Source organism: Aptenodytes patagonicus, chromosome 2 (genome assembly GCF_965638725.1).
Source record: "Aptenodytes patagonicus chromosome 2, bAptPat1.pri.cur, whole genome shotgun sequence".
NCBI classification, from domain to species: Eukaryota; Metazoa; Chordata; class Aves; order Sphenisciformes; family Spheniscidae; genus Aptenodytes; species Aptenodytes patagonicus.
This window is the reverse complement of record NC_134950.1, coordinates 19,786,258-19,799,278: the sequence shown is the minus strand read 5'-3', so window position 1 is coordinate 19,799,278 and position 13,021 is coordinate 19,786,258. Positions and strand designations below refer to the sequence as shown.

General features: G+C 43.2%; 1 protein-coding gene and 1 long non-coding RNA gene across 3 annotated transcripts in view; one reads left to right on the top strand and one right to left on the bottom strand.

Annotated features, from left to right (window-relative positions):
• The window catches only part of SYBU (syntabulin), a 43,822-nt gene extending 39,689 nt beyond the window's left edge, over positions 1-4,133 (bottom strand). The window contains exons 1-3 of one of the 2 annotated variants that reach the window (XM_076329217.1): positions 4,014-4,133; positions 2,548-2,609; positions 2,125-2,311 (exon numbers count right to left, since the gene is read on the bottom strand). In XM_076329217.1, the coding sequence (XP_076185332.1) occupies positions 2,125-2,311; positions 2,548-2,574 (214 nt within the window). In that variant the 5' untranslated portion in view covers positions 2,575-2,609; positions 4,014-4,133. Of the gene's footprint in view, positions 1-2,124; positions 2,312-2,547; positions 2,676-4,013 lie in introns of those variants that run through there. The other variant, XM_076329218.1, reaches the window with a different exon arrangement.
• On the top strand, positions 2,819-10,736 carry LOC143156165 (uncharacterized). Its single transcript, XR_012994576.1, has 3 exons — positions 2,819-3,130; positions 3,680-3,752; positions 10,664-10,736. It is a non-coding gene; the product is annotated as an uncharacterized LOC143156165 (long non-coding RNA).
• The last annotated feature ends 2,285 nt before the right edge of the window (positions 10,737-13,021 follow it).

Here is a 13,021-nt window from a genome sequence, read left to right as displayed (position 1 = left end):
GGAAGAGATGTCAGAGAATGAGGAAATCAAGGCAGTGAGTGTTGTCATAGCTGCATCACAGTGAAAAATCCATCGAACCTATCAACAACAAAACCACGTACTGGGATGGAGGACAGTGCATTGGCTGATCCTTCGCTGCATAAGGTTTGACGACTCGCAGCACTCAAACCGGGTAGTGCATACCTGCATGGGTGCTGCAGGCAGCTTGAGAAGCACAAAGCTCTCAGCATCGGGAAAAAATCAAACTAAAACAATGCAGCATTCATGGAAGAATAAAAGATGAATAAAGGAAATAAAAATAGGACCTGTTGTGCTTAAGAGGCAGGTTAAGAGACGCATGACATTCTTGAGTACCTCTGTGAAAGGCACCTTAGAACTGTCAAGCCATGAGATCAGACACACCCAGAGTAAATACAACGCTCTGCTGGGACTCAAGACAGCCTATATAGGGCAGTGGGACAGCAAGGATATTACTTTGGCAGCTCTGTGTTCAGTAGATCTGAAAAACGCGATACAAACCCAAAAGATATCATAAAAAAGAATGTCAGTAACCAGGATGAAAGGCTTGTCAACACATAGGGGGGAAAAAAAATTCAGGATAAAAAGCAGCCATTTGGGAGAGATCATAAAAATAATGTATTCCTAGAAAGCTTCAAAAGATTTTACTTCTTTGTAACAGGCAAACTCAAGCAGGTAAGTGGAGGGATTCAAAAGGCACGGGAAAAAGACTTCAGCGTTCTTACAATACTATGTTGTTTGTTTAACGCTCTGCACTGTTCATTAAACAATAACCAAACAGATCATTCCACTGAGCCTGAATTGCAAAATCTATCCAAGCTAAGAAGGAAATGGTAAATTCAAACATGGATATTGTGTTTCTCATCTAGGAAAATTGACTGTTCTTGTACACAGTGTTCAATACACTGCTTTTCATTAAAGGAATTAAAAAAAATAATAATCTGATGCACTGTAGTGAAGACAAAGATAAATATGAGTGTTTCTGGCTGTTCTCAGGAAAACCTTTGGTAATTGAAATACTTTATGAATAAACAAAAAGGAAGTTCAGGAACTTGCTCTGATATTAACTACTACAAAAATACTTGTTATAATTCAGGTCTTTAGTTAGACAGAGAATGTTATGCTCTCCAAAATACTGACTATTAAAACCAAATTTTTGGTCACCAAAATACCTTTAAAATTACCACATGCATATAGAGCCCGAGGTGTTCATGATGTGACGCTCAATGCCGTTATCCATGAGCATAATGTCATAGCGGTGAAGAGTTTCACTGAATTAAAAGAGTCCTCACCACTAGTAGGTATCTGAGTCATTCACTGCTAATTGAGGCACTTAAATTGTGCTACACTCTACACAGGACAAATATTTAACATAAAAAATCTGGTTTCAAGTTGTCCCTGACGTAAAGGGATATACTGATTTTGAAGAGCAAATGACACTTTTGTGGTCTACAGTTGGAGAGTAGTAATTTACTTCTGGTATATCACACAGCCATTGCCCTCTCTATAGAGAAGACATCATGCCCAGCTCACACCTGGCAACACGCTTGTCAGGCGAAGCCTGAATTCTCAACTAAAGAAAACTCAATTCAATATGACAGCAAAAACTTCACCTACGTATTTTGTTCCGATTCATGCACAGAGATCATCGCCACAAACCCAAAAGGAATTGCAGTATTTGATCCATGTCTGATACCTTTAATAGCAACTCCCCTGTTTTACTGACTCTTTGGCTTACGGGCTTTTCAGAATGCCTCAAACCCATGCTGCAGTTTTTAAGGCAAATATTTCTCATTAAAGCAACTATTCTGCTGCAGTAAACCCGCCAACTTTTTAGTGGCGGATAGCAGAACTCGAAATGGAAACATCTGGTGTCGCTTACGGACACGTATTAAAAGAACAGATACTGGATTTCCCTGGAAAAATCAGTGGTTGCCCTTCTTCATCTGCAAAGCGGGATGCTTGGTAGGGCTCGATATGAGCCCGACACACGGATGCTGCGTCTGGGGGTGACAGTGAAGCCTCGGGGGTTGGCATGGCGGGGCCCACCGTGACCCCCAGGCTGAGAACTGGGGCGGGGGGGGGGGGGGGGTCCGTTTGCGGTACCTGAGCAGAAGCTGTTGCTGCTGACGGTCCTGCCGGAGCCCCCGGAGGAACTGGGCGCGTTGAACTCCCGGCTCTCCTCTTCCGAAAAGGGCGACTCGGAAGCGGGGGATACCTTCTGCTGCGGCCGGAGGACCAGGCGGGGGATGCGGCTGCGGGACACCTCCTTCTCCAGCTGCGTCTTCTGCTCCTGCTCGGGAAGGGACACCCCGGCGTCAGGGACCCCTCGGATGCGCCCTCCTCCTTCCACCATCGAGGCAGGGGGAGGCAAACCCCGGCCCCCCCCCGCCCGCGGGGCGGGCGGGGGGGGGCCGGGGTTTGCCTCCCCCTGCCTCTCCTCCGTCCCCGCAGCCCCGACTCGCCGCCCCGCAGCCGCCCGGCCCCCCGCAGCCACCCCTGCCGCCCCTTCCCTCCCCGGCTCCTCACCTTGCTGCTCTCCCGCAGAGGCCCCATCGCTCCTCAGTCACCGCGCAGCCGGGGACAGGCACCTGGCATGGGCGAGAGGGATGCGCTAAGCCGGGGTCCTTCGCTGCCGCTGCCGCTGCTTGCTGCTGCCGCTGCGGCGCTGGGGGTGGCGGAGCCCGGCCCGGCCCCGCCGCCGCCGCCGCCGCTCCCCGCCCCGACACGTGGTGCCGCCGCCGGCCGCGCCGCCGCGCCCGGGGGCCAGCGCTGCCGCCCGCCCCAAGGTCGCCGAGCAGGTGGCGGGGAGGGGGGCGAATTCCCCCCGGCCCGGCTCGGCAATCCCCGGGGCGGCAGCCGCATCGCCTCGGCACCTCTGTCAGCGGGCTGCCCCGGGGAGGCAGCTCCCTGCCCGCTTCCTGCCTGCGCTGCCTGCCCCTGCTCGGAAAAGGCTGTGAGGAGGGTAAACGTGTGAAAATCTGGGCAGCCGGAGCGCAGGCTGTGTCTGCAGTTTTACAGATTTCTCGCTGAGGCACCAAACCAGATATGTAACAGAGGGCAGATGTTACCAGTACAGATATGATGGATGTATAGCTATATAAATAGCAAAGTGCGTCAGATGTTTTCTGCTCGTTATTCAATGACAGCTTTTTATGGAACATGTAGAGACGTAAAAACTTAACTTGATTCTCCGACAATACATTGCATAGTATATTTAATTGTTGTATTGTCTCTCTTACCTTTCGTTGCGATAATTGTTGTTGACCCTCCTATTGATTAATGCGCATGTGGTAACCTTGTTCATCTGCTCCCCAGAGCGGGTCTACTTAAAAGACATGCATTTATTAGCAGGACCACGATCTGGGCTGCATGCATATCCACACAATGGGTGTAAATGACTTCTTTTCCACAAAAAGGATGATGAAATTCTCGATACGGAGCTCATTTGAGGTTCCACATAAATGTCTGCTTATAGGACTTAATGAACTTGCAGAAACTGTACTTTCAGCAATAGCATTTTTGGGCAAAGGCTTCCTTTGCATGTATGCTTCCTACAAAGGGCCCCAGTTCCTGTTGGGAACTTCTGTTTGCTGTTAAAGCGTAAATATTAAATACTGTCTCAAAAATAATTAAGAGCAAATGTGTCTTTTATGTGCAGTGCAGAGGACATACCATCAGTAATAGGAAAGGTGATGCATTCATCTAGTCCTCGAAGAGGAAAAAGGACACTGGTGAGTACTGACACACTGATTGTTGCATATATAGCGAGTTATAATTACTAATTTATTAACCTGGCGTCAGGATTAGATCCATTACTTATGTAGAGCTCCAAGCTATGCTCTGCCAAAAAGATGATACCATCCTCCCCTGGCAGTGTCAAGACATCTATAATTCAAAGACGTGAGATAGTTACAGCTGAAAAAAAATGCTTACAATTCCTGTATTAAAAATGCTGCATGCTTATAAGATATCTTCTAAGCACTGGAACGTACCTTTCTGAGGCACAAAAGAGCAGGAAGAATCCTGGACCTTTCCCTACTGCTCCAAGACTGTTTCCGTGGAAAACAGAAAATTGCAGATCACCTATTTTAGTCACACAAATTTGCTCTCCCATTCAGTAGAAACCAGGGCACCTGAGACCGTGGGCTTCTCCTGCGAGCCACACATGGCACACGTGCGGTGGAAATTTCCCATGTACATTTACAAAGCTGTTGTACTGGTAGAAGGAGTAAGAAGAAGCTGTGCAGCAGCACTGCCATTGCCATAGTAACTCAGCTCGAGAGTTGATGATGATGATTCAATTGTCAGAGCCTGCTTTATCTTTTTCCATTTCGAGCTCAAATTTTTGCCTTGCTAAGAAACAAGATATGAAAAGTGAAGTCTTCAGGCTGCCTCAGGATTCATAATGGGATGTGATTCCCTTTGATCTCCTCTCCTTTTTGCATAGAGATTTATAGCCTTATCATAAATCATAAAACAATCATTAACTTTCAAGGAAACATTTTTTTTTTCCCTTACAGTCCATGTATATCTAATAAATATAGAGGAATTAAGTCACTTTTCAGCTTATTAAAATATTTTTACTGTGCACTAGTTAATCATCAGTACTGGGAGGAACACATACTTGACATGATCATATGATATCACTCTTATACTCCTCTTGATGTCCTTTACAAACCAGCAGCATTGCTGTATTACCTATAAAACTGAATTTCATAACTAATATGTAACTCTGAACAAAACCGTATTTGCTGTGGAAAGGCACGACACATTCATAAGGGCCTCAGAAAACCTACAGAACATAGTAGCTTCTTAGGCTTTTTCTTGCTCTGCTCTCTCCTGAAAAATAACAGCTCTCCAGGAAGCCACAGAGGGCTGCAGATTCAGCAGAAGCGCCTGGACTCCAGGCGCTGCCAGGGAAAGCTGGGCGCTGAGCCAGGCCCTTGGGTTAGACCTTACGCCTTCCTGAAAGGGGAGCAAGGTACATGAAGCAGTTTTTATTCCAGGCTTTGCTACCAAGTTCTTCACTCAGATGGAGTGCTCCTCCAGAAAAAGTTGCAAGGGAGAGAGGACGGGTGAATTACAGCGGATCATAGAGTACGTTTTGCTGTTGCCTCTGCTCCTGTTCTGCTGCTGGCTCTGAACCTTCTCAGTGGGAGGGGGAATGGGGTTCTAATTCGGCAGCGTTTTGTTAGCCAGCAGTTAGCTGTGTCCTTTAGCACAGAGCCAAGGAACTCGGTGCATTTCTGCTCCCACATCTGAACTGCTAAGAAAAAAGCTTCACCTGATGCTTTTGCAAAGCTTTCTGTGACATTTGTTTTTGTAAGTTTATTTGTTCCATCTGACGGTACATTGTGTCTAGACATCTGCAAATGCTGTTTTCCAGTTTGCTTTCTTGCAGTGTAGTAATTTTGCTCATGACCTGTCAGAATAACAGCAGCAGAGAAGTCCAGTAAATGTCTCAGCATCCTAATCAAGTACTCAAATATCTCTGTTCTGTATCGGGCACTTCAGAAGAACAAGCAAAAAAAATACCGTACCCAGGAGAGACTCGTACCCAGAGAGAGTACATACAAGGGTACCTTTCCAACCTTCCGCACAAGAGGTTTATTCATGCTGGCAGCAGAGACCAAGTCTCAATTGAGATCTTCTCTGTGGTACGGCCTTGTATACTGCCTTTCTGATCCCATGAATTTGCCTTCTTTTCTGTGTAGTAGTTCAGCTTCAGCAAGAAGGCTTCCACTCCCAACTCACTTTACTTTTGACCAGTCCCTCACAGAGCGGAAGAAAGCAGGACTTCTGGGAAGTCAGAGGCTGTAGTCTCCTGAGGTGGCAAAAGGAGTGGAACCTATAGTTTTTGTTTTCTTTTTTTTTTTGGTGTAATAATTAAAAGGCTGAACAATGATTCCTGCACTATGTGTGTTCCCAAGAAACAGGCACCTTGTGCATCATTGCTGTGTTTTATGCTGTCATCATTTGGTAGCGTTGCGTATACTTGCAAAATTTGATTTGGTAGGGAAGTATGCTTCTGCACTCAGTGTATCACCTGAAGGATGCTGGTCCAAAACCAGGCTGGCTCGCTGCTCAGACCAGGACAGTTTCAAGTTTTTATAACACTGAAAGCACTTGTGGGCATTTGGGATGAAAACCAAAGAGGCATTTTGTGACCTTATGTTCATTAGGGTTAGGTGGCTTTCTTGCAAGTTATTTTGAGTTGGAGAGTTTTGGTGCCTAAATCTGTCTAAATTCAATTTCAAGTGTCTGAATTTTTCTTTTAGGTTTGGTATTTGGCTTTCACAGATCAACAAAATGCAGACAAAACCTTATACTGCTTCAGCACCATAGACCAGGTTTTGTGTTGAATCACATCTCCTTCTGAGGTCAAAGGAAATGCTGAATGGGGCAGAGGGCAGAGCTGGGCCCTGTAATCCCAATACTATGTGATTTCATTAATGCAGGCAGATAGCTGATAATGCTTCTGTTTGTGACCTAGAAAGCGTCTTTACTTTGCCAGCTGAGGCCTATGATGCTTTGACATCTTTTTCTCCCCCACAACATGAGAATGATGTTGAAATTAGGTTTTCAGAGTTTGGAAATGGGTAAATGTTGGGAAGATTGTGAAAGCACATGAAGCTGGGGAAAATGAAGGAAACACTAGAGAATGTGAATATTAAAAATAATTGACTTGGAGATCTTTAAACATCTCCTTTCTAACCAAGTGATTAATATGTAAGTTAGCAAAGAGAGTGAAAAGCGTTGCCAAGTGTACAAGATTGTTCATTTATATATATATTATATATTAGTAGGGATAGGACAGTTAGAAATGGTGCAGAAATCAGAACTTGGAGAATTAGAAGATTACAAATAAATGCACATTTAAAATGTCAGACACAAAATGCTTTTGCATAAAGGTTATAGATGGAAAATCAGTATAAAACAATCAGATAAATGCAAAAATAGAGGAAAGCAAAAGATGACACAAATAAATATTCATTGAATATCATATATTATATCAATACAGGCTGGGGGATAAAGGGATTGAGAGCAGCTCTGCCAAGAAGGACTTGGGGATACTGGTGGACGAAGAATTGAGCATGAGCCAGCAATGTGCGCTCGCAGCCCAGAAGGCCAACTGTATTCTGGGCTGCATCAAAAGAAGCATGGCCAGCAGGTTGAGGGAGGGGATTCTGCCCCTCTACTCTGCTCTGGGGAGACCCCACCTGGAGTACTGCATCCAGCTCTGGAGCCCTCAGCATAAGAAAGACACGGACCTGTTGGAGCGGGTCCAGAAGAGGGTCGTGAAAATGATCAGGGGGCTGGAACACCTCTCCTATGAAGAAAGGCTGAAAGCGTTGGGGTTGTTCAGCCTGGAGAAGAGAAGGCTTCGGGGAGACCTTACTGCAGCATTTCATTAAAGGGTGTTTATAAGAAAGACAGAGAGAGACTTTTTACCAAGGTCTGTAGTGACAGGACAAGGGGCAAGCTTTAAAATGGAAGAGGGTAGATTTAGATTGGACATAAGGAAGAATTTTTTATGATGAGGGTGGTGTGACACTGGAACAGATTTCCCAGAGAGGTAGTAGATGCCCCATCCTGGAAGTGTTCAAGGTCAGGTTGGGCAGGGCTTTGAGCAACTTTTGACTTTTGCTTTTGAGCAACTAGTGAAAGATGTCCTTGCCCATGGCAGGGCAAGGTTGGACCAGATGATCTTTAAAGGTCCCTTCCAACCCAAACCATTCCATGATTTGATGATCTCTGTTCTGATTGCCCTTCGTTCAAATGAGTTCAAATTCCCTGAGGAGAATAACACGCTCTAGTTTGCTTATCAGATCTGTTGATCCTGTTTTTCTATTCACATGGGTTGTATAACATATCAGCATACCTCACTCAAACATTTCCCAAATTCTAAAAAGAACACCAGCTGGAGCTAACCATTTTCATAGCAATAGTTTACATTAGAGGTCTTGTCCTGGTTTCGGCAGGGATAGAGTTAATTTCCTTCTTAGTAGCTGGTACAGTGCTGTGTTTTGGATTTAGGATGAGAACAATGTTGATAACGCACCGATGTTTTAGTTGTTGCTAGGTAATGCTTACACTAGCCAAGGACTTTTTAGTTTTCCATGCTCTACCGACTGAGAAGGCTGGAGGTGCACAAGAAGCTGGGAGGGGGCACAGCCAGACTGGCCAAAGGGACATTCCATACCATGTGACGTCATGCTCAGTAGATAAACTGGGGAAAGCTGGCCGGGGGGGGGCCGCTGCTCAGGGACTGTCTGGGCATTGGTCAGTGGGTGGTGAGCAATTGCATTGTGCATCACTTGCTTTGTGTATTATTATTATTATTACATTATTATTATCATTTTATTTCAATTATTAAACTGTTTTTATCTCAACCCACGAGTTTTTCTCACTTCTACTCTTCCAATTCTCTCCCCCATCCCACCGGTGTGGGGGGGGAGTGAGCGAGCGGCTGTGTGGTGCTCAGTTGCCGACTGACTGAGGTTAAACCACAACAGGTCTTCAGAGAATTACCTGAAAAACTCTCTCATCATCTTTAAGAAATACTGAAAAATGAAAGATGAGAAGACTATGAATATCATTACAATATATAGAAAAGAGCAAAAGGGAAGCATTGCTTCATGTCAGTCTTGGGCAAAATAAAAGAATAATTAATTTGGGAATCTGGCAACACAAATCAGAGGTTAAAAATATAACTAATAGCTATCAGGATGTCTTTATAGGAAGCATATCTTGTGAAAAAGACTCATTAGATATAGCGAATAGTAACATTTAAAAAAAATACAGCCGAATTAAAAGAAAAACATCTGGGACAAATAATAAAGCTCTGCCAACAGGATGGAAAACTGTTTTGGAAAGCAATTATGAGAAAAATACTTTGGACCCATAGTAGTGAATGTCTCAATGTGAGTTCTTAGACCACGGCTGTGGTTAAGAGAACTAGTGCATAAGAAGTGGAATATTTAGCTGAAATAGGGGAGTGATCTTGCCTGTGTACACAGTGTAAGATGTCTGCTGGAACAGTGTGTTCAGTTCTAGTGGGGAAGAGTTCAAGGGAGATGTTATTTTCTGGAAGACATTTATTTAATCTGACTTCTGATAAGAATTGTGTGATCTGTTTGTACTAGACAGATCTCTGTCAGTAGTACTCAGTGAAATGCAAGCCAGAAAGCAACCTAAAGCACTGCACACCCTCAGATGTTTGTGTAGCAGCCTATATACATAGAAAGGACTTGGGTTGACTTGTCTGACTTCAGGCATCTGAAGTTACTGCATGAAATTATGAGATGGATAGGGGCAGAGTCATGGCAAGCAGGCACATTCATGCCTGCGCCCACACTGGAGATGGAGGTGCGAGGAAGGACCTGTGGCCGGTGACTGCCTGGATTTAAGCTTCCCTCCCCAGGGTGTCCGAGAGCTCTGCCAATACTTGTGACTCAGCTTTGCATCCAAACAGTTTGGGAAATACGGGAAATTTGAGTTAAAGTCAAGTTTGGATCTGCTTTTAAAATACAGTGTAAACACATTAAAAAATCTACCTAGAAACAATTGCTAAACTGCCTTATCATAACAGGTACTCCCATCAAAGGCTATTATTTTGTAAATGTGCAGTCTATGTGGCACAGAAATATCCTGTGTGTTTTAGACTATAGCTGTGCCTGAGCTCTAGTAGAACAAAATCTGATATTGCTATGTAGGTCCAATTTATCTAATTCATAAAATGGTTGTATATGGCAGAACACGTATTTTGATAATCTCTGAGAAGATTATTGCTTGATCAAGTGTCAAAGTTTGGGAGCAGCCTTGTTATGACTCCTGAAATTCAACCGTCTGAGCTGAATAACTGGAGCTTACTGTACCATATGCCTTTTTTATATAACATAAACTCTATACAGATTTGCAATAGAGCTTGGGATGAGGCAGTGGTGAAGTCCTGAAAAAGATGATGGTGTGCAGCTATTTCTGCTGGATGAGCCCTGGTATAATCAATAACCCCAACTGTTTAGGATTTGGTGTGATATTGCTGAAATATGAATAGTCGAGGAAGACAGATTGTTCCGAGGTGGCCACGTACATAATGACTCCTACCTAGTTTTGAAAGCTTTTTTGCTTTGGAGCTTCTGTCTTGGCTCAGTGGGTATCAGTCAACCATCATTTAAACTGGAAGATACAGGTATGGTGGATCTGACAGAGACATTTTTCATATTAAGTCAGAATGAGTGAGAAAGTAAGTAGCAGTGGTATTCAGCGGTTAATTATTTCTGAATGCTGTATCTCCTGGGGTTATCAAGAAAAATAATTTAAGTATCTTGCCTTATTTTCCTCAGTACCTTAAGTATGTTTACATGGTATATAGCATTTGCAGCACAGAGTGGATAGAAAAAGCATTTGATTGGGAATCTGGACTGAAGCGCCACTTGGAGAGGTATAGTTGATATTTTAGTTCTATCTGGAGACAAGTGTCTCTTGATGAATAGAGCACTTGTGAAAGGAGTTTTATGACCCCAAAATGGGTGTCTGAGAAGTGTCTGCTCATTTATCTTGCACACCTAGTTGGGTCTCTCCTTTCTGAGGGGTAGAAGATTTATTTCTGAGCTACTTTTATTCTGTTCTTACCCTGCAGGTAGAGAGGAGTCTGATTTCAAATGCTCTTCAGTGTGGGAAAGACAAAGGACGCAGTGATACCTGTATATCGGAAAGTTTCCCAGGAATTGAAGCACTCTCTTGCAGAAGTCTTTAGGTGAGCTTGAAATTGGTTGATGACATTTAATATGGTTAAGAGGATAAGCTCTCACTGACCTGGATTCTAACATGGTTCTTATGAGCTCTCCCCTTCGAATCAAAGTAATGCCTTGCCAATTACCACATGCTTCTGGCAAAATGTAATGATTGGAACTAAGACAAATTTCATCAATTTATGGGAACTCCTACACAGAAGTGAAGGGCAAAATGAGAGACCATCATGGTGGAGAAGGAGATGAGGTCTAGAACGTCCCCATGGGCTCCGTTGTATGAGCCTGAAAGCGCTGCACATGCTGTAGCCAAGTGAGATGTGATATAGGAGGTGATGATCAGTGCTAACTCCCTGGGGGGCAGACACGAAGTAATGAGGAAAAGGGTATCTAGGGTGCAGATGTGATCCAAGGCACTGCTGGCCAAAATAATATGAGTCCCCATCCCTGGAGGTATTTAAAAGACGAGTAGATGAGGCACTTAGGGACACGGTTTAGTGGGTGGTGGTGTTGGGTCGATGGTTGGACTCGATGATCTTAGAGGTCTTTTCCAACCTCAATGATTCTATGATTCTATGATTCTATGATTCTATGATTTCCTATGCTCACTGTATGCAGCACAAATCCATCTGAACTGCCACTGAAATAAGAAAAACAGTGTTAATGGTATACAATTGCCAGCAACAGTAGCTGTTCAACTTAAGGGAAGAGCTGAAACTGTATTAGCAGAGCATTATAATCTGAGTTTAGGATAACGGAATTGAATTTTAACCATATTTCACAAGTAACAGTAATGAAGAATGGTCAAAACAGAGGCTTTTTACCTCGATAGTGTCCTTTTAAATGACAAAAATATGAACAATATTTTCCCCCCAAAAGTAGACTGTAGAAAGTAAGAATCTTACAAAGTCTTTTGTCCTAATTATCTTATTAAGTACTGTATTAGTCCTTCTGGGGTTGCTTTAATAATAAAACTTGGGATATGCATGGGTTTGTTCAGTACTGAGGTCCTGTGTCGAACAAGTAGAAATTTATATATGGATATTCATGTATAAATTGATTCATGAAAGCATGAATATCACCAAAGACGAACCAGAAACATGGTTTTTATTTATTCAACTGACGATATAGTGTTTATATTTTGGTCTTATCCTTCCGGGCCTGGTCTTGCTTCTATCAACTTCACAGTATCAATATATATAAGCCAAGGACCATATCATAGTTACTCTCATCCTCCTGCCCTTTTTCCTTTCTGCTTTTATTGATGTTCTTGGCTAGATGCTTATCCAGCAGTGCCCTCCACATAGGCACTCTCCGGGAAGGTTTAGAGCCTGAACTATGAACAGGGACAAGGCCTTTTGGTCTATTTTTTCAGTATCTATTGCAATGTGGTCTTGAACAGGACCTTGAAATGCTACTCCATATAAACAATAGATGATAATATTAATAGGAGTAAATGATAAAGCTTAATGCTTTTAACATCAGAAAGATTGTTGGTATGCCAGTTGGGCTATAAATTCTTCAAGTAATCAAACAGGATGTGTAGTCCTTGACGGCTTTTAAATCACTGGCATAAGGATTTTGGAGAAGTGTGTTTGTGGTTTGTGTGTGTGGTTCCTGACAGGTACACTTCTGCTCGATAACATCCCCCATGTGAATGTGTTATGTTGTTACCATCCTCTCATTCTCTTTCAATAAGATAATTGTGCTATCTGGGGCAATTAAAAGGCAAATGCCACTTTTTTATTTAAGGCATCTACTTTCAGACAATGGTAGTATCATATTTTCCACAAATGATAAATGACAGTGACACTGCTTTGATACAAAGGCTTGTGAAGTTTCTGAGAACACTGAATATGCAAAGGGAAGAAATAGACTGCTCCACTTCCAGGAAAAGATGTGTGTTTGTAGGGCTGCTGGAGAACCTTACTGTTGTTTAGGAATGTCAAGAAGAGAAAATGAGATTTTTAATCTTCATTTTGCATCTGATTTGATAATTTTGTTTACACTATAGGTTTGTAATTTTATTTCATTTTTCTCTAAAAGCAGACAAGATAAAGAAGAAAATATATTCTACTGATCCTGAATTCTCGATGATGTCAAATATGCTGTTGATTCATAGTCTGGTTATTTAGCTGAAAGAAAGAGGTCCAGTTTGAGCCATGAATTTACATTATGAGCAACAGTGAAAGACTACATCAGCCTCCCTTACCTTTTTGTTCAGACTCAGCTGCGTTTCACAGACGTTG